This window comes from Colletotrichum fructicola (assembly GCF_000319635.2).
Source record: "Colletotrichum fructicola Nara gc5 chromosome Unknown KSG_Nara_v1_contig04, whole genome shotgun sequence".
Taxonomy (NCBI): domain Eukaryota; kingdom Fungi; phylum Ascomycota; class Sordariomycetes; order Glomerellales; family Glomerellaceae; genus Colletotrichum; species Colletotrichum fructicola.
Genome location: NW_027094054.1, coordinates 4073555 through 4094180, shown reverse-complemented (window position 1 = coordinate 4094180; position 20626 = coordinate 4073555). Strand labels below are relative to the sequence as shown.

The 20626-nt window shown below is 53.1% G+C and overlaps 5 protein-coding genes across 5 annotated transcripts; 2 read left to right on the top strand and 3 right to left on the bottom strand.

Moving 5' to 3' along the window:
- Positions 1-2219: 2219 nt before the first annotated feature.
- Positions 2220-2885, bottom strand: CGGC5_v007935 (uncharacterized protein; the record flags this gene model as incomplete). The annotated part of the gene is made up of 1 exon (XM_032020980.1): positions 2220-2885. The coding sequence occupies one exon, from the start codon at positions 2883-2885 to the stop codon at positions 2220-2222; it is 666 nt and encodes a 221-aa protein (XP_031882054.1).
- A 2868-nt stretch (positions 2886-5753) lies between these two features.
- Positions 5754-7701, bottom strand: CGGC5_v007934 (Pantothenate transporter liz1; the record flags this gene model as incomplete). The annotated part of the gene is made up of 10 exons (XM_032020979.1): positions 5754-6393; positions 6444-6642; positions 6712-6860; positions 6920-7129; positions 7181-7254; positions 7303-7328; positions 7380-7416; positions 7471-7484; positions 7552-7611; positions 7662-7701. The coding sequence occupies 10 exons, from the start codon at positions 7699-7701 to the stop codon at positions 5754-5756; spliced, it is 1449 nt and encodes a 482-aa protein (XP_031882055.1).
- Positions 7702-9841: 2140 nt separating this feature from the next.
- On the top strand, positions 9842-10144 carry CGGC5_v007933 (uncharacterized protein; the record flags this gene model as incomplete). The annotated part of the gene is made up of 2 exons (XM_032020978.1): positions 9842-9885; positions 9943-10144. 2 exons carry the CDS (start codon positions 9842-9844, stop codon positions 10142-10144), a joined length of 246 nt encoding a protein of 81 aa, XP_031882049.1.
- A 2345-nt stretch (positions 10145-12489) lies between these two features.
- CGGC5_v007932 (uncharacterized protein) lies at positions 12490-12774 on the bottom strand (the record flags this gene model as incomplete). Its single annotated transcript, XM_032020977.1, has 2 exons — positions 12490-12667; positions 12725-12774. The coding sequence occupies 2 exons, from the start codon at positions 12772-12774 to the stop codon at positions 12490-12492; spliced, it is 228 nt and encodes a 75-aa protein (XP_031882050.1).
- A 3960-nt stretch (positions 12775-16734) lies between these two features.
- On the top strand, positions 16735-18795 carry CGGC5_v007931 (uncharacterized protein; the record flags this gene model as incomplete). The annotated part of the gene is made up of 1 exon (XM_032020976.1): positions 16735-18795. The coding sequence occupies one exon, from the start codon at positions 16735-16737 to the stop codon at positions 18793-18795; it is 2061 nt and encodes a 686-aa protein (XP_031882051.1).
- Between the last annotated feature and the right edge of the window lie 1831 nt (positions 18796-20626).

The following is a 20626-nucleotide window of genomic DNA, read 5'->3' as shown; positions in this document are numbered from 1 at the left end:
GAGGATATCGAGTCTATCCGTTCGCTGGTGATGATATTTAGCAACAGAGATGAGGCGGGGGGACATACCTGGTCCGGCAATGTAGTCGCATCTGTCTGGGGCACAAGTCGAGAGGTCTTGCAGAGTTAGCAATCTACGAGCAGGGGATGCACTTACAGACTTAAATAGAACGAAGAAGAGGAAGCTTTTCATCATCGATGGACCTGCAGTTAGCACAAAGGTGGATGGGACTTACGAATGAAGACTAAGAAGACTCGTTGCCATAAAGAAGGATTTCAAGGATTGAGGAACGCCTAGGGTCAGTTGCTCAAAGAAGGTTGATGAAGGAAGACTCACGGGAATACGAGGACTCGTTAAAGTAGGGACGAGGGCGGTTTTGAAGGTTCTCTGGTAGATAGATTAGCTGCTCAGAGGGGATGAGGAAAGGCTTACCTGGTCAATTGGTAATGACGACACTAGAGACCCGATTCCTAGAACTTGCTCAGCTTTGAAGAGGGGACGAGACTTACCTCATGGCGGAAACATGCATTTGAAGTACTGTGCTCTGTCAGCCGGAGAAGGGAAGACTTACATTGAAAAAGACAGAGAGATTAAGGGCATACAAATGGTTTCAGTTGCGGCACTCGAATGGAGCGACGAGCTGACTGCAGTATTATGCTGGCTGTTTCTGATGGGAAGTCAGTGATGGAAAGGGGTAAGGAAGACTTGCCTCTGAGATGAGAGTCGGATTGGTGAGGTGTGATGATGAGAATAGTTCTGGAGATAGATGGAAGGCAAGGGTATATAGATGTCAATTAGATGAGCTACATTGAAGTTGTATTACAGACAGGAGCGGTGTTCATTATCATTGAACAAGTCTTCCCTTGACAAAGCTTTATTCTGATAAGCACGGCGCTGACAGCTTTCGAGTCTTTGGGCTGGGCCTCAAGATCAATCTCATCGGTGGTTATCAAGATCCCTTGTCTTTGTTCATTGTTCTGGTTTTTTGTCACCATGGGGTGCCTCCATTGTTACCTGCATCCATCGTTCCAGTTCTCAGCCTTTGCTAGTCGGAGCAGCAAAGATGGCAAGCCTGGGTTCATTGGTGACACTGGCACCGCGACTTTGAAGGATGATCAAAGATATTACATTATTTCGTTTAGTGAAGGAAGATACGTTGCTTTTACTTTTCCATATATGCTGGCTTTATTGTATTTCGAAGGTGTCCGGCTCACTAGGACCAAGTTGGTTCCAGACAGTCTGAGACTTCATCACACCATACGAGGCCGGACAGGATGTTTTGCGGTAAACACAGCTAAGGGCTTGATCGTTGAGTGCCTGAAGAGCAACGCAAATAGCGCCGCTCTGAATGAGAAATGATGCATCGTCTTCTATCATGATATTTGTCAAAATTTACGGACCGACTCGATGGCAACGCACATCATCTCATACTCTTTATAACCATGAACGACGTGGTCTCAAATCCACAGTAAGTGAAAGAAATTACATGATCATGACAGAAAAATTGAACAAAATATCTACAAACATTTCCAATTGATTTCTCTATGTATTCAAGCCTGCCTCACTGACCTCGATACCTATGACTCGCAACCCATGTTCACTGCTGTCAGAAACTCACCGTGCTGCGTCTCCACTTGCTCGAAAATTCCTGCAAAACCACGTCTGAAGGAATACTTATTTCCTACGGGAGCGATGTTCATTCTGCTGTTGAGCGTCATGTGGAGCTTCTTGCTTGTCGTCACTGATCAAGGGGTCGGGAAAAAGAATGTCATCGAGAAGGATAGTGTTCAAGGGAACAGCAACATCGTCCAAGTGTTCAACAAATCTGGATTTGTAGGGATGCGTTGGTTTCGCCATAGGCTTCCACCTTTCTCGTGGTTTCGGCTCACTCGAAGACTCCCCTTGGCCTTCGCCCGGTGCCGAATACTCACCCTGCGGCGGCAAGGGCTCGCCTTCTGGGAAAGATTAGCCTCGTCGGTAGGGCCCGTCTTGTGTAGAGGACTCACCTTGCCTGGAAGATGCGCCCTGTCTAGGAAACTGGCCTTGGGTAGGAGACTCGACTGGGCTGGGAGAAAACCTGTCACGGCCAGGAGAAGAATCGACTGAGCTAGGAGAAGACCCGACTTGGCTGTTGAATTCGTATTTGTTGGAAGATGTGACCTGGCGGGAAGATTCGCCTGGTCTAAAGGAGTCGTCCTGCCTGGAGGACCCACCTCGTTTCACGCAAATGGTTCCAGAGGAATCGAGGACTCTCCGCCTGTCATGTAGTTTGGCTCGGCTCTTTCCCATTCGTCCTCATCAGAGTCGCTCCCAACTGCGAAGCGGTGGTCTGGTTCATCAGGTATGCTCCTAAGCACCGCATCAGCAGACACCTCTGTTTCCTCGGCTATGGTGCTCAGGTCGCGAGAACGCTCGCGGGACTCCTCGGACTCCTCAGACTCCTCTTGGTCAGCTCCGTCTCGGCCACCAGACACATAGAAGCCCGCGTCATCGTACGTGGCAAGCCTGGACTGGGTACCAGCATCCCGATCGACATCGCGAACGTGATCGCTCCCACTTTCAGGTCGCTTGACCCCGCCAGTGTGGCTGCCGGGATTCTTCAGCTCGGCATCGACAAGATCGTCGGAGACGGGACCGTGCCAATACTCGTTCAGTTGGTTCTTGACCCTGAGGCGGCGATTCTCTTCCTCCAACTTCTTGGTTCGAGTGATGTATGTCCAGCGGTTCCAAAGAGTTATCACTAGGGATACAAGGAAACCCATGGCAAAGAAGGGAGGGATGACGACCCCGACGAGGAGGTCGCTGTCCAGAGCGCTGCAGTCCTCCTTGGCCGGTGCTGCAGGATATGTGTCGTTGAACTGGTGTCTGTACTGATGAGGAGGCATCTTGTCGGTTGTGTTCTCGTTTTGATCAATTTATCTGTGGTTGAAGTTGTAAGTATGATAGTAATGCTGTTTCAGTCTCGATTAGTCGAGAAGATGATGGACAAGTGGTCGTGATGTCTTATGTATCGACTTGGCGACTTGCGACAGTTCTGAACAATGGAAACGTCTGAAAAACATCGTTTTAAGATAGTCTGTCAAACTTTGAACAGAATGGACTGTGACCGAAGAAGGCATTGTTTGTTAAGGTTACAGATGGAAGACAATGGCTTCGTGTAGAGCCTTTACACAGTCCTATCCCGTACATCTTTGTTCTGAATTGCAATCCACTTCAGCTTGACACTTTTGAGCTCTCCATTGCGAAACGATTATGAGTTAAGTTGAACGCTGCAGCGTAAACCAAGCATGTCAGTGAAATTCTCGTAACTCAATATCTAGGGGTCACTGCCTTGATTCCAGTGTTTCTGGCAATCACCCGGCCAGACATCCACAACCAACAGTGGGGTTAGCAGCGGCATAAGCTATCAGGCACAGCCTCCAAGAAGGTCCGGTTGCGTTAGAAAAGACGGCGTGAACAGCCCAGAGGTCTATGAAGCAATAGCAGGCTGACTGAGGAGCCCCTCACTTCGGATCACATCCGAAGGTAAGGCGATCATCATCCCAAAAGCTCGCAGCAACTGTGCTCCTAAACAAGGCCCCCGGAAATAGTGCATGACGTCCCCTGGAGCGGTGTACAGTAGTCGATCAGTAGCAGCATCATCATACATGTACGTCGAAATCCAAGCCTGTACATGAGGCCAAGCTCCTGCGCCAGGCAGGTTGCTCTGCAAGGCGGCATTCCCAGTGAGGATGGCGTCTAACCCTGCCTCATCGGCTTCGCCATGACGGAGATGCGCACCGCCGGCGTGATCTTGCATGCCAGAATCCGCTGAAGAGGCGGTCTGAAGAATTCACAAGCTTGAAGAGGCAAAAAAAGAAAGGTGAACGCAGGAGACTGGTTTGGGAAGAGCAAGTGGGGAAACTGTGCCTCTCACGCGGGGCAGCTCAGAGAAATGATAACACATCCACCGATAGCCCTCGGCATGGTGTAATGGTCGCATGATATGATAGGGCGGTGTCAGCGATTGTGATTTCCTTACCTTGTAGGAGACTGCAGCAGGTCAAGGAACCGAAGACCGAAGCCCGCGAGACTTCCCTATCGGTACCCGCAGATACCGCTCCTGATCGTGCAGACCTTCGTGCCACTGCAGACCGATCCTGCAGTCTTCATCCTGGCGGTGAAGAAGGTCAATTTGCGAATGGCTGAAGAATTTCTCCGAATGTGCTTCATTTCTGTACATTGCTAAGTTAGGCTGGCCTCAATTTTGATCGAGCGATGGGGTCAGAGCCTGCCGTGCCTCCCCCGCGATCTGCAGATGTGTGTGACCATGAAATGCTCGCGTCTCAAAAGACACTCTGCATTTCTTTTTCGGAAAAAGAGAAGACTGACAGCTGAGAAATGAACTAGAATTTTGAGGCCAGGGGTTAATCATCGGGTCGTGGAGATGTGTCAGCATACGGGAGGCGTGCAAAGATGCAGTCCCAAAATGTATTGATCCGCGACAGGGGCCTCTGAGAGAGATACTTTTAGCACATGGGCAGTCATAGAAAGCGTGAGACAGGCTCGTATCTTACCAGTCTGGCGGTGAACACAGTTCCAAACCATGGAAGACTTGTAGTTCGAGGGTGCCTGACCAGTGGCGCGTTTCAAGTTACGAGATAACAGCTTACGCCACCCGGTGACAGCCTCATTTTCTTGAAATGAGAAGTTGTTGACCGCCTTCTGTATCGAAAGCAGCTCCAAGAGTGCGTTGTTGACCGTCGGACATGTCCGTCTGGTCGAGATCTCGGCTTCTCTTGCCGATGCAATGCCAGAAAGATGCATTTGCATCACACTTGGGATGAACTGTTCCACCGATGGAGCTCGAACGAAGCAAAGCGACGTGGTCGATATTGACAAGCAAACATTCATGCATCAGGCGTGGAGTGCTTTAGCTTCGGTACACAACATCATGAGGACCTGCCCCAACAGACCGGTCAGGGCAGGGGTTAGGCTGGTCAGGGTGTGCCAACGGGCCAATGCCGAGCACAAGAACTGCGCAAATGCTCGAGTCTTTGCCGTCTCTGACCCAGACCGTACCGTCTTCTCGTGTTGCCGTTTCTCTTGGCTGGAGCGGTCGCCGGTGACGATGGAAGCCCCAGCGGGTGAAGGCAGATGTGGAAGAAGGAAGGCAGGCCTAGTTTCCCCCGCCCGCCTGGTAAGGTAAGGTAGCTTACCTGGTTGGGTTGGTGACGGACGGGAAGCACAGACGGCGGAGTGGACACCGCTAGCAGGGTCCGCCAATCTAAGGTAGATTCAGTGGCAGGCTCCCCTGTACCAGGATGGTTCCTTCCAGGGGACGGAAGCCACCAAACGAGGAGGTCCGACAGGGATCTGCCAGTACACCTCCGACCGTTCCTGCTCATCCATCATCTCAGCCTGCTCACAATCCGCCCTCTTCAGCATTTCCCGTCATTTCTGTCAATTTGAAGGGAAAGAAATTGCCTGACGATCGCCCGAACAATCCGGTTCTATTCTTCACCGCCTGCTGGCGACTCTAGTGGCCATCACTATCTTCGACAGGACACGCCACCAACCACCCTCAAGTCGCGCCCCCCCCCCCCCCTTCACGATCCTTCCCGAAAATTACCAATGTCTCCAACGCATATTTTTTTCCCTCTCTCAACCGACCGACTCTTCACGCTAGTTGCTTTCTTCCGTCTGGTATACGCCTCCATCCCACCCCTCCCCTGTCACCTCTCGACATTGTGTTGATCGCCGTCCAGGCTGCCTCATTTCTGACTCCCGGCATCCGAGGCTTTGCTCACTTCCGCGGCGCTATCCCCATCCTCGACAAGCTGCTCGGCAAGCGACTTCCTGTCCAGCCACTTCATCGCCCACATCAGGCCGGCCATCAAAACGACAACCACACACATGGTGATTCCGCCCTTCCGCCAGTACGGCGCCTCGTTCGCAGGGTACAGCGCAATGCCCCAGAAAGTGTACAAAGTGCTCTGGATGGCGTTCAGCCAGTACAGCAACACGCTTCGGGCCGCCTCGTCGCCGCTTCTCTTCAGAATAATGTTGGCCCAGCCGAACAACAACGGGTTGACCATATAGCTCGTGCCCGCAAGGTAGTACGCGAAAAAGGTTGCCCCGTCCGGAATCGTGGGGATGAGGATAAGCACCGCAGAGATCAACTGCAGCCCGCACGCCAAGAACCCGATGGGCAGCCGGTGACCCGTTGAATCCATGTAGATGGCGGCACCGATGTTGGACACAATGGCGACCGCCTGTACGCCCAGCGGGTACGTTGTGATCTGGGAGCTTGTGTAGCGGTCGCTGTGGAACTTCATCCAAAGAAGGAAAAGCGATTGCACACAAAAGGCCTCGAGCGCGCCAGTAACAATCGAAAATACTCCGAGGACGTAACTTGTCTTGTCAGCAGAGGCGCAAGCGAGCAAGGAAGGAGGGTGGCGTACAAGTATGGTTTGCCGAGAATACGCTTGGCCAGCGATAAGGGCGAGACGTTATGCGCATCCTCCCTCTTGGGCGGCAGGCGCTTGATGGCCAGCTTGATGTCGTCTTCTTTGAGACTGAACAGGTGTGCCTTTGTCTGTTCGGGAATGTCTGGGAAACAGACGAAGCCTGCAGCGGCAACTGGCAGGGTAATGATACCGTCTGTCACCCGTTTAGTACCCAGCCTGGCTAACAGAAAGCAGATATCGCCCGGGATCGCGCCCGACTTACCGATAAGGAACACCCATTTCCATCCTGGCAGCCCTCCGTATCCGTTCATGCTCTTGTGCACGGCAGTCATCATGACGCCGGCAAACATACTGCCTGCCTGGCCGACAGCGGTGAAAATAGCGGTTCGCTTTGCAATCTCCAATGGCTTACTATATTTTGTCCATTTAGCATACGGCCCCATCCATGCAGTTTGAGTGGAGACACTTACTACCACGACCCCATGATGTACATTGTCCCGCAGTATGTGCTTGCCTCTGCCATACCCTGGAAGAAGCGCACAACACACATCTGCTCATACGTCTTGCAGGCTGCAGTGCACATTGTCAAGCCAGCCCAAAGCAGGACCATCGACGGGAGCCAAATGCGGGGCGCGATCTTTTGGATGGCGATACCGTGTGGAATCTGGGCAAGGACATATCTAACGGCACGTCAGCAACATGGTGGCAGCATCTTGGGTGGCACTACTAACCCGGCAGTCATCATTGACAGCAAGACATTGTACTGTGACCCGTGAAGTCCGATATCTTCCTTCAAACCGGCGACCTGATGATGGTGAGGAAATCTCCCGTTCACCAGCGAGCAAATACGTACGTATGCATTGGCAAAGGCAGCGCGATCTGGTCATTCATAAGCTAATTGAATCAAAGAATCAATCACGTTCTTCTTACCAAGGTAATTAACGAAGTAGCTGAAACAGCAGTACGTCTATCTTGGGTCAGCTCCGTTGCATTTGACGCCATCGCCAATGTGGAGACATACCAACACAAAAAGGTCTGCAAGTCACGGAACCCGGTCCTTGTCAGCATATGCAAAACATCAAAAGACGGGAGGAACCATTACCCAGTTTCCGCACCAGTCGCCTCTCCTCTTTGGACTTTGCGTCTTCCCCAAGAACCATTACTATCGCATGTTAGATTACAAACATGAAGCACGGCAGGCCAGTCAATTACCTTTGACCTGGTAGGTCCATTTGGACGATTCGGTCTCCATCTTGCCGTCTGAAAAAAAGAACGAAACAGAGCTCGCGGAAACAAACAAACAATTACGCGCTTCACGTAAGAACGGCTGAACGGCACCGAAGGGCCAGACGGGAACGAACTTCTCTTTAAGGGTCCTGCTTGCAATTGCGCACCCGGATGGCGTCTGGTCTATTTTGCTCGCTGTTTATCCCGCTTGCAATAAAATACAATTCATCGGTCGGTACAAGCGATGCGGGGCTCTTGCGAATCGACGCCAATTGAAGAACACCAATAGTAAGCTGAGAGGAGAAAAATTGGAGCTTTGATGGGCCGGTTTGTATTGGCGAGCGACGGTACTTCCGGACTGTTGCAGAACTGAGCAAGTTTTTTGTCAGTCGCCTACGGCGATAACCTTATCTCTTGGCCCCGCCGCCGGCCAGAAGCCTCAACGGGGCCGTTTGAGAGCGTTGCACCGTCTTCCATTGTCCGCCGGCGTGGAGATTCAGTCGGAGGCGGCAGCGGGAGCGGCAGCGGGAGCTTAAGTTGTCGCAACCTGGAACCTGTCCGACAGCCCTACGGCCAGCAGCTAGAACCAAGGACTGGCTGGGTTCTTGCTGATCCTGGGTTTCCCAAGCAGAACACCACCGCTGTTTCAAGTCTGCCTCGCTGATGTCCTGGGTAGCTCAAACCTCGTATTCCCAAACGTCAAGCCACGTCCGTCGTGATCTTGTCATCATCACCGCCCTTGATCTGCGAGTTCTTCAGGCTCACATCCTGTCCCGCTCACCGACCGGTGCCTTCGCTAATTGCACCTGTCTATCGCCCTATGAGGACATTGCCGAGATTGGGTCCATTGGCCTATGAGGTGCGCCTCCGACGCACGACATCGGTAGCTTGGGGTTGGAAACAAGTGGCTTCAATTTGAGAAACCGCCTCTTGTGTTCTCGAAGTCGTATCAGGCTGTTCGCCGCATGTTTTGCCTCCAGACGCATTCCACTGGAATGCAGCGGCGACATCGGCCGACCAACCTGGCTGACGCTCCTTCCCGCTAACGAACCGCAAGCGTCGAGGAACCGAACAGATGGAAACATACTGCCGGATTTTCCAGCTGCCCAGCTCCTCTGCAGATCCAGACCAGATTCTCGAGACAAGAAGAAACGAAAGTGCAGCAAATTTTTCAGTCTTCATGTACCCCGCGCGGCTTCCTCTTCTCCTCTCGGGGCCTAGTGCATCTCGACGCCCGCAGAGGAGAAGATCTGGGGAAATTCGTGCAATAATGCCGAGTTGAAAAAATTTCTTCAAGTCTTGTGAAAGTCAGAGCCTCCTCGCTGAGCATGTCTTACGTATTTGGTTCCTGATGTACCTCACCTTGGCCTGCCAGCTCACTCGCTGACGGCCCAGAAGCCAGCTGAACGCCCGTACAGAGAGCTCCCCACACCACCACCCTATTTCCACCTTGTCATGACGGAGATGCAAAATGGCGGGAAAAGGGTGTGTGTGCCTTGCATTACCATGCATCTGATGAAACTTTTCGCCGCCCAACTGATCGCCCCGTTTTATATTTCTGTTCCTGTCTTTCGGCCATGTATTATTTTGGTCTGCCGGTTTTGCTGCACGCGAAATGAGTGCATACCGCCATGGTCAAATCAGAGGTACAGGAGACAATCATGAGGCCGAGCTTCCGACGCATCAAGGAAAATACAATTTGTTTTTATCTTGGGTTATCATTGTCAACGCTAGCGACCGCTTGGTACCTGTCAGCCGGCATCTACCTCCCTGAGAACCCACGCGGACGGTTAGAGAGGTACCTTGCGTTGACGATATGTCCCATTCCCACGCCCAACCTTGCTCCCACGCCCACCCGTTCTTCCTTCACCGCACATCACGGTGCAAGGCGTCCAAAATGGTCCGCCCTTTTCTGATTCTCTTCATCCGGTTCTTCCAACCCCTTGGTACTTAAATCGGACCGCTGTCGCCATGGACTGCTGAACGATGCCCTCACCCGCCGCCCTTTCTTCATCAAAGTCGATTCCCCTTCTCTTGTTTTGCTGCACCTTCAATACCCGTCGTGTCAACATTGTTTAAGTGCACAAGCTGGTCTTGCATCCCGTCATTGGACCACCTTGCCAACTCCCTTCATCGTTATTCCAAGATACCCAAGTTTAGCAGTCATGTCGTCTCAGACTTCTTCAATGGTTGTTGAATCCGGCAGCCAGTAAGTGACTTGATGTCCCGGTCTTGTCTTGCTTGCATGGTAACTGACACGGAACAGGACCGGTGCAGCGTCTGGACAGGCCTCGAACAATCAAGCGACCTCGAACGATCAAGCGGCCTCTCGGCAGGCTCGCTTCGATATGTTCATGAACGATAACGACAACCAGTACACACGCCTCGAATCCAACAGACCAGCCGAAAGACCAGCCGAAAGACTAGTCGAAGACAAGCCCGTCCAAAAAGCCCCCCGAACCCAATAGGCCCGAACCATCACGCCCTGTCGGCCCTAATGCCTCACCGGTGCGCCACCAGCCATGTACAACACCTTTACCGACCTAATACCTTTCGACTTTTACCTTCCACCGGCCACTTCTTCGATTACAAGACGGCCAACGCATTTGGCGGAGCGAGTAATGTGCGAGGGACGATGATTTATGGAAGAGCATGTATTATTGCTACTTAGCCCGTGCAGCTGGGCCTGCATGATTAACAAAATAAGGACCGGTTTCTATGTCATTTACGGTTACTTGCTGTGCGATCGTTGCGGTGACCACCCGAGACTGCCGAGCGATGTACTAGATCTGTGCAAGGGGGATGTGCACCCAACCATCGCAACCCCCGTCTTCCCCAACCTAGGACCCCAGCACCTCCAGTTCTTCTCCAAAACCCCAGGAAAACTCCTGGATCCTCGGCAGCCCAAGTGAGCGGCCGCCTCCCACGGCTTCGTCACCTCCTCGGTCGCTTCCCTTCCTCGGCACTTCGTATATCCAGAAGGATACGCAACGTCACTTCGCGCTTCCAGGCGACCAGTCCGCTTGGCTGAGGTGACGCGGGTCCACGACAGCACGTATCCAGCGCACGCGCGTCTTGACAGCTGCCAAGAGGCATCCCGGGTGATTGGTTTCGTAAACGCGGGACAAAGTATGGAGCACGCGCGGCCCCAGGTAATCCACCGAGCATGCCCGCCGCAACCGTTTTTTTTTTGTGTTCTTGCCCTCTTTTCTTCACTTTTCGTGGCCGGGTCAGGCTGTGGCTGACTGGAGAAATCTACCAGACCTGAGAACGAGGCCAGACCCATGGTCGGTCCTGGGCTACCTCCACGTCCCTTCCCCCCCTTATCTTAGACCCCCACCATGATAGACCAACGTGGACTCGGAATGGTGGGAAGGGTTCGGGGATTAATATGCTCTGTAACGTAGGCGGCCCCAGCTGTCCCACAGGAGGCCCCTGGATAGCGTCATCAGGTGGATCCTGGGGGAATCGGGACATGCCTTATAGGGCTGGACCGATCAAGGCCCGATTGTGGTCGGAAGAATGTTTTGTATGGCTGAAAGACATGGGATTCAGCCAAAGAATGGAAGAGTTTGCTAAGCCGTTCATGCGCCCATGGGTTGATTGTTCGTCTTTGGCTGGCCGCGATGGGCCGCAGTTGATCCCAGCCCAATCGTTCCCCTCAGCAGGGATTCTGAATTCATCCGTCTCACCCATGCTCTCGGAACGCAGCAACCGAAGCACAAGGACCCCGGTGGGTAATCCACACAACGGCTAAAGACCGCATCTCTTGTGTATTGTGTCAACATGGGACGATATCGCGGCACAGAAGTAACGTCGGGCGTGCATTTTCTTGGCTGATCCTGTAGTCTCTGTGGAGGTTCGTTGGCGGGTGTGTCCGTGGCACCGCACAGACGTTGAGCTTCCCGGTTCCGGCGCATGCGGTGATCGGATGACGGGTTGGTTTGACTACCTACACTAGGTTGAATACAGTTTGGTGAGAGTTTCGAGAGGTTTGAGACGGTGCGATTCTTATTTCGACGGCAGGTCGGTGGAGTCCCCGTTTGCCCGGGAACTCTCCTCTTCTAGGGTCACTACCCATCCGAGGGCCGTTGCATCTTGGGACCAGCAGCCTCATCTCGGATCTCGAGATGAATCGATGCATCCCTAGATACGGATTTGCAAGTGCCTTGCGGGTACGGATGACATCTGTCACATGACGAGAGACGACGGTACTTTGATCGGATGGCGCACCAACATGGCAGCGCCGTAAGACGCCCAGCTACACATGCAAGCCGCACGAAGAGGACCACAATTACTGTCGTATCGATGCGCTTGCTATAGAGGTCTCATTGACCCATAGGCAACTGCAAGCTCGAAGCCACTGGATCTCTGCACCGCATCTCAATCGAGTGAGTATCCCGTGAAGAGCTTCCGTCACATCAGTCGATTGAGGATACTTTCAATAAACATCAACCCAACACTAACAAGACCTCCAATCAATTCAATTCACTAAAAAAAACGCTTCAAAAACCTCCCTTACTTCATGCGGTCCATATGCGACAGCCACGTAGGACATATACTGCTGCTGCAAGTGCAGTCTGTGCCAAGAAGGCAGGCCCCAGACTGCTCTTGCCGCATGTACGTGCAACTGCATGTTACGAGAAAGCCGTGACTTCCCTCAATCCTCGCGGACATTTCTTTCAAATCAATCGCTAATCCCCAAACGCAGCCAAACTCCTCGCCGTACCGACCGTTGCTCTATCCCCATGTCCGTTGGCTACGACCGACTCGAGCATCTGCCCATCGTCTTGACGTTCACCGCCAATCAAGTTTATCTTGAACCAAGACGGCGATCGGCGTCACGGGTTGTCTCCCGAGCACGATCTTTGTACGCCTTCGTTCTGTCTTTGGCCTTGCTGTCATTGGGGATCCGCTCGTAGAGGCTGCCCTCTTCCGCGAGGTAATCGTCTACCCGGGACTTTGATTCCTTTGCACGAGCCGTCTTGGACCTGAAAGCAGTGTCAGACATCTGTCGGCGATGCTTCATCAGGACGAAGGGAGCTTACTTCTTGTTGGAGGAGCCATGAGAAGCCCCCGAGACCTGAGACGTCGGCATGTTGGAGCAAGCGAGACTCTGTACGTGGAGTGGAAGGCAGAACACCGCAAGTTGAAGGTCGCTGATACGATAGAGCAGGGTAGAGGTAAGGCCGCGATTGTCTGCGCGTTGAAAGGAAAAGGTGGGAGCCCAGTGATGAGAGCATCCGGGACCGACGGCAATACTTATGTTGGCAGCTTCCCCCCCAAACACCAAGACCGTCATCGTGTCTTCGAAAGCAATCTCGGCCGGCATTCCCAAATCGGGCGGAGGGTAGTCGCACGAACGTGCCATGGCCTCAAGTCAAAGTAAGGAGGTGCAGCCTCAGAGATCAGCAACAGGCATGGCCTCGAGGGAATATGCCGGCAACCTTCCCATTGGTCGCGGGCCGAGGCAACGACACGCAACTGCAATATCGTTCGAGAACATACATGGGGAAGCATGTTCAAGACTCCGGAGCCCACGCAGGCAAATAAGACGGGGTCTCCAGCTCACCGGCAATGTGGCTTCGTGACCGGTAGAGTCCGTGGTTGGGCGGTTGGAACAGCTGTTTCTCGCTTTGCTATAGACACGCGCCCATCACCAATTGGGCAAATGCGAAGCACTTGCACTCGAACTCCCCCTTCGCCGGCAGGCTTCCACGTGCTTGGCCACGAACTCGCGGAGAGCATCCCCGCCTATCATTTGCGACTTGCATCCATCCATTAAGCTTTCCGGAACTGCTCCCCGGCTGCCAACGGAGCACTTGACGGGTGACCGGGTCGACTTTTCTCAAGGGGAAAAGGCAAAGAGCTGTGCTAGGGTATTTCCCATCGACCCTGGACGGCTTGACTGAGGCGCCAACACCAAAGGGACGGGCCTGCCCGGTGCCTCGGGAGGAGGCCACCCTTGGGTCTTTGAGGCCATGGAGCCGTCGCCACCAAGGCTCTATCCGGTAATGTGGGCGAGCGCCGAGCGCCGCCGAGCGGTGAGATAAGATGGTTGGTAGGATCCGGGTGCTGCAGGCTGTCATCCGCGGGGAGTGGGTGGACCCCTCATTGGCAGCAAGCCTGCCCATTTGAGGCCAGGGGCAAAAGCGCATTCTGTCCTCGACAATACATTGTCCATGTTGAATGCTGAGGCCATGTCTCCTCCATTTATCGACGTCATGGGAGCCTCTCATGTGCCACGTCAGGATACCACACCATTGAGTTGGAGCGACAGCGATGCTGGCCGAGAGAAGCCGGGGCCGAGAGATGCCCATGACCACCCCTACCCCTTATCTGATGGCGTTTGTTTGCTTCCTCAAAGGTAGGAAAGCCGGTGGTACAGGCGCGGGCTCGCGCCGTATTCTCCGCGTGCGACCCGACAGAATTTATGGCATCTCCACGCGTCCCGCGCTTCGAGGCATTCGATTGGTGTGACCGCGGCCATCAGGGATCTCCGCAGGCTGTCAGCTGGAAATAACACTGACACGGATATCGTAGGTTGAAGTTCATTTTAACATTTTTAGGCTCCGTCTACCCGTTTCCATCATAGCGCACGTCATTGATGGCCTTATCGGGGGCCATCCCTCCAACTCGAGATGACACATGACATGTCCTTCCGCCCTGAAACGATTGAACCCCCGCCGTTTGCCATTTCACTGCCGGGCGCCTCGGTGAAGAGGCGTTTTCTGCCGACGTGACACAGACACCACCATGTCACACTCGGTGAATGGGCAACCAGATCGCGCGCTCTGGGGATCTGCGCTCGACGGTGTGCTGCTCACCGTGGAGGCACGTCCGGATGCGGTCTCGAAGGCCCGACCTGCATGAAAGCCGATGGACTCATCTCGGTTTATCATTTTTCATATCACATCACGACTTCTCACGGGTAGCTTCACATTTCGATCGATAGTCTGCGAGGCGCAGGCAGGTTTTGCCGGGGTCTGCGTCGGAATCATGGCAAGTATTCCCCCTGACAACTCGCAGGATGACTGCACCAGAGGTGGGAGCAATGTTTGCTTCTTGAATTTCTGACGCCATTTCGACCATCGAAGCTGGATGCTGGAATGGACTGCTCAGCTGCCGGTGTGTTTCGATTATGCTCTCGGTGAAGACTGGCGGGCTCTATTGGGACTGGTGCAGATGGCGCGCTGTTGATACCAGCCCAATGGTGCTTCCCCCGAGAACAAACTCCGTTCCTGGCCCTTGACAGGAAAGACGCTGGACGCAGAGTCGCATCCGGGACCGCATCCGACATCCGGGACATGCCTTCCCCCAGCATTTGTGCAGGGATCCGCGTTGGGGGCCAATCCGGTGTGCATGGGAGACTCGGTCTCGAGCAATCTTCAATCGTCTGCCGGCGCAGCAGCGTCGCTTTCCGCTCTTCTTGATCCTGGCTCAGCATCTTCGAAAGACGGTCTCGAAAGACGAGGCGGGTGGAAGGTGATAAAAACATTGAAAACCACCTCACGATAAATGAGAGCGAATGTAATCTCGAAGAGCAGGTAACAATGCTGGTTTCATCTATTGGGCAAGTTTCTACTCCTACCCAGTCCGCAGGGGATCATTCCAATCTATTGCCAATCACAGATACCAAGGACTCAACATGGCTTCTACTCCTCCCATTGTCGCGGATACCATTTCTTCGACCGCCTTTTCTAAAGTTCAATGCGACGGCACACTGCGCTTCAGTCTTTCAGCCTCGAGCCGCTTCTTCTCGACGCGTCAATCTGACCTCACTGTTGCTGTCCCCCTCCACTTACGTATCTTGTCAGGCCAAATCAGGTTTTCAGTATACTTTAAATCATACTAATCAACCATCTTGGAGCTGTGCTGCTCGCAACACTCCTTCAGAATTTGCTTTCGAATACGCGGAAGCTGGCCCCTGTTTCGCTCAAGGTACATGCCAATGCGCTCCTCCTGAGAGCGGCGGGGTGCGAGAACCGTCTGGGCATCGCAATGGGCAACTTGTGTGTCGTTTAGGCCCATGGGGGTGCCCTATTTGTCGTTGTAGAGGAGTGGTGGCCAGTTGACCTTGAAAGCTGAACTCAGGGATGTGCTTTTGCGGGTTATGATGCAGCGACGAACCCCGTCGCGCGCGATCTTGTATGACATGACCAAGGCCCAACGACTTATATTGATTGCTTGTCTGGATATCTCCCTGCGTAATCGAAAGTCTGGTGTGGTATGAATTTGGTTATGAATATGTGAGGAGAAGACGTCAGATGTTGAGCCGGGAGAGGGAAAGAAAGTAAAAAGGCGGGGGTTCTCACGGGCAATGGCGGACAAGGAGATGCAGCTACAAGTAGACAGGTAGGAGCGACTTGGAGTATGCATATCCTTCATCTTCCCTCCCCAAGATCTCCCCAAGTCGGGCTTTTTCAATTCCTACATCACTCAATTCAGATTATCGTTTGAGGCAAGCAAGACCCCTATATTTGCAGTCGCCCTTGTCGTCATCGTCCTGCTTAGTGCTAAACCGGCCAATCCCCGCCCTCCTGCTGACGTCTGTAGCTGTGGTCTCCAAAGAAACAACAAATCAGGCAAATTTCACAGAATCTCCGTCAATTGCTCTTTCTCTCATAGAGAAGAAGACGTGGAGGACGCAAGTCGAAGGTTGGGTGAGGTGAGTTTAAGTGGGGCACTTTTTGTCAACTGAGGCACCACAAGAGCAGCCCTCTTTCTTCAGCTTTACATCTCAGCTGCTTTCCCGCTCTTCTTCTGTTATTTTTTTCTTCCCTTCCCTTACCACTCCACAACTTTTCACATTCCTCTTTCCGTGAGCTCCAGAAATTCTTCTATCAAAACAAATCCATTGTAACACCACGGCTGCTGAAGCGACGCTGAACCCAGGATCACGTTCTCAACATCTTGCTTCGCGCTTTAACGACTTTGCTTCGATCAACAAATTTCAGAGGCAAGCCAAGGGTGGAGACGAGAACGTAAGTAGAGCCCCTTCACATCCAGTTCCTCCGGTCCCTTTCCGCTGACATCGCCGACACAGACAACCCAGGCCATGGAGCCAAGCGAGCCTAGAGAGCTTGTCGCCTTTCCTGACAGCCACTTCGCGCAAGAAATTCAGAGAATCAAGAACGCCTTGGCCACATCTGGCTTCAAACACTTCAACCTGTCTGGACTTTCCGCCGGATTCGACTGCTTCGAGGTGGTCAAAGCAGTACATGATCATGCGGCGACCAAGAACCTGAAATCCTTTCTCATCGTGCCCTCTTACACAGAGGCAGTTGCCATCAAGAACAGAGGATTTTTTAACGTCTTGACCATGGAAGTGGCTTCTCACTTAAAAAAGACTGATCGATTCAAAGACCTCATTGGAAGCAGAGCAGTGCTCTTTGTCAAGCTGGATGGAAGCCGAACCATTGCGTCTGACGTGATTGGATGTTTCATTCAGAGGCTTGTCAAGGAGAGCGCCAAAGACAACTACGCCTGGAATCTGGTTGTCATGTCATCATTCTTCACACCCTCGCCTGCTCCCTTTGGAAACCTAAGTGAGCCCGACACGAACCTGGGCTTGCCGTTTGAGCGCTGTCTCGAGCTTGAATCGTCGCAGCCCCCCGTCCCAATGGAGGCCTTGGGCCAACATGAAGGCTGGAACGACAGGATGGAACGGCTGGTCAATGAGGTCTTCCGCAAGAATCGAAGCGGCTTCATCGTTTGTTTCGTGCCGCGCCACCTTGTCCGGATGGCGCTTGAGTTCGTCCCATCCAAGGTCATCTTGAGTGCTTTCGACCTCTATGTGGATCACGACAGCTGGATCGACCCTCGCGGCAAGCAGCAGATTCTCATGTTGGATCCGTACAACATCCATTCCAACTTCGTCTGGAACATTCCCAATGTCACTGATGTCCTCACGACGGGCACCAAGCGTGGCTTCTTCTTCGACCAGAAACTGGGACGGGTTATCGAGAGGACCGTACCGCTGTCGCGACGCGAACTCTATCAGCAGATGGCTATTTGTCGCCAGTCTCAATACGACGCGACTTTGCACTGTGACTTCGACTTTCTCGCAGCCCTACAGGAGCAACCGTGGGAGCCGGCGCCCCAAACGGACGACTCTTCGATGTTCGATTTCTTGAACATCAAGAATTGGCCCGATCTACCTCCTTCAGCAGATAATCGATCCCTTCAGACACAGCGAGCTACTACTATGAAGCGCTTCAAAACACTCGGATGCATTGAAGACGGCGACGAGGAAGGCACCTATCGACTGACTGCCGACCTCGGAATCATGATGCGCGAGAACTTGCACTGCTTCCCTGAACTCAGCATCAATGCAGCCTGCATGATCGCAGCTCTGCAGTTCCAAGATGCATCTCCTCATGCCTACAGAACCGTCCTCCTCTTGGCGGCCATCATGTCCGTCGGCCTCGTCAGCACCGACAGTCCAATGGTTAGATGGCATGACGGGGAGCCACCCGAATTTCTGTACGGTGGCCCGCAGAGGACTCTGGGAGACATGCTCTGTGGCTCCGCTAGCGGTCTATTTCACCGCGGAGCTCCTTGGTTGGTACTGGGTGTCTGGGAGACGTACCGAGTCGAGTCCGACGACTTCACGACCTCCGGGCTCGTGTTCAGAGACACCGGCGAGAACTGGCAACCGGTTGCCGATGGCACCTTCATGATCGACGTTCTCCGCGCCAGGCAGGTTGCAGAACTGGTTGAGAGAATGCGCAACCTCTTCGGTGGCGATTTCCCGGAGGTCCGACATGACGAAAGCTCCCCGCCGCTCGAAGACTGGGAATTCGAAATCGTCGAGGAGTGCCTGATTCACGGATGGCTGAGCAACATGTTGGTCTGGCCTGAGAACACCCGAAGATTCTTCGACGCAGCTACCGAGGAGGCTGCAGACCTCAATTGCGACTTCGGCCCTGACCTTGACCACATTGAGAAGACTTTGAGCCAGGACGGCAACACAGAGTCGCATAACTTCATCCTATACCACCACTTGGCTGATCAGGATGGTGTCAAGGCCGCTTTCGGGTTTGTTGTTGGCCTGGAGACGCTGCAGAGAGTAATGGGCAGGTTGGTTTCCGACCACGACGGGGAGGATGAGGGTTAGATGGGTTGGGGAATGCTTCGTCGAGACGCACCGGATTGCCACGGATGAAATGGTGGTCTGCAAATGAGGAAGGTGAGGATCAGGATTGTCAGATTTTGCATCAAGACGTTTGGAGTTGCTACGGAGGATAAAATGGCAATAGGGGAAAATCGGTGGTCAGTGTACGATAGGCAATCAAAAGCAATCATGGTTGGGATATTCGCTTTGTTGGTTGCAGAACCGCAAGTGCTTCTTCTCTTGCTGAGTTCAAGCTGTCTTGAATCGTCACAACACTCGACGACGCGAGCGTTTTTTCGCCCCTGCGAGATGAGAAAAGCGCGAAGCGATTGAATGGTGTAAAGTTCAGTTGACAATATGCTAGTGACGCTAGGTCTGAGCCAAATTCAACGTTAGCAGCGCTCTCCGATATTCGCAGGGTTCGGTCGAAGTTAGCCGCATGGAAGGACACGTACAATGGAAAAGCCACCTCACGCGTGGAAATCATTCCGTCTCTCATGCTTGGATTCCCGTCTGCCCTGACGGCATTCGAGAATCCCGCGGCCATTGTGTCCGTGCCGCACCCAACCCCACCTTCTCTTTTGGGAATTTTGCGCTAACTGGTACCGAGTTAGACTCGTGTCACCCGAGCTTGTTCCCCTGCGTGGATCCTGTCAGGACCGTCGAAGCATGGTACCCCCCGGTGTGGAATGTCATTCCGAAAATTTAGCACCAACGCCTCGGAGGCTTTCGTCAGAGCAGACGGTACGGGACTCGACCCTACCATCGGCGTGGTGGCCGGCGAAGAGCCGGTCAACATGGCCAATGGCGGCAGTGACTTTATCATCACGACGGTCTGCATCATTGCCAGATACATCATGACGGTTGTGGAAAGAGTTCAGGGTTTGATCGGAGAGGAACATGTCTAGTCGCGCGCCTGCCTGCGTTTTGGTCTGCTGGGGATTGATCTTCGGCACTGAAGCGGTATCTCTAGATAGGACAAGCGACATGTGAGTAACCAAACACTACCAAATGTGAATGAAGACCAGAAAGCATTTCGGGCTAGCTGAAGTGAAGCGCCATAAGCCTTATCCTCATCGAAAGAAGGTACGTTTTATTCGAGCCCTGGACAGAGATCTGAGATGCCATCATGCTTGGTATCTCTGTGAGAAGTGGGGGCTGGAATTGTTTGTAAAAGTCAAAAATCGTTCAAAGTCGGAGGAGAACAATGAAAACAGCCAGAAAACCAGACGAAGAGGAATATGAAAACACTCAATGAGAGGAACCTGAGGAGCATATTATGTACGCGTGCGCCGGAGGCATGGCGGCTTATATGGAGGACTTGGTGCGCAACGAGCAAGTTGATGCCACAACCTATGTATGGGACTAGCACTACACTAAGCTTGACAGTATGTACGTACTGGTGTGGGGTGTTAGTGAACAGGGGTGGTAGCGTGGATGAGAACAAGGTGGGGCGCCCCGTTCAACACCTCACTGAACCAACACTAGACACCTTGGTTCTGATTGAGTATGGATAGCAGACTACGGGCAGTTCAAGCCTGCTATTAGCTAGAAGGCCCCTTCTCGCGATCTGACCGACCTGAGGGTTCCGCGTTCTCGCAAACAGATTGGAATATTCCGTGAAAGTTGCGCAAGGAGTGACGAAGGGGAGGTACCTCATTTTCGCTCATCAGGCGAGCGGCATCCATGCGTCTTGCATGTTCAAGCCGTCGGCACTGGGCGATGGCTTGTATTCCATGTTGCGATTGTTGGTTTAGTAGTTACCTACCTACCTACCTAGGAGGTGTTTTGATGGATTGCCGTGCCCCATGGCCTGCCAGACCACGCTCATCGC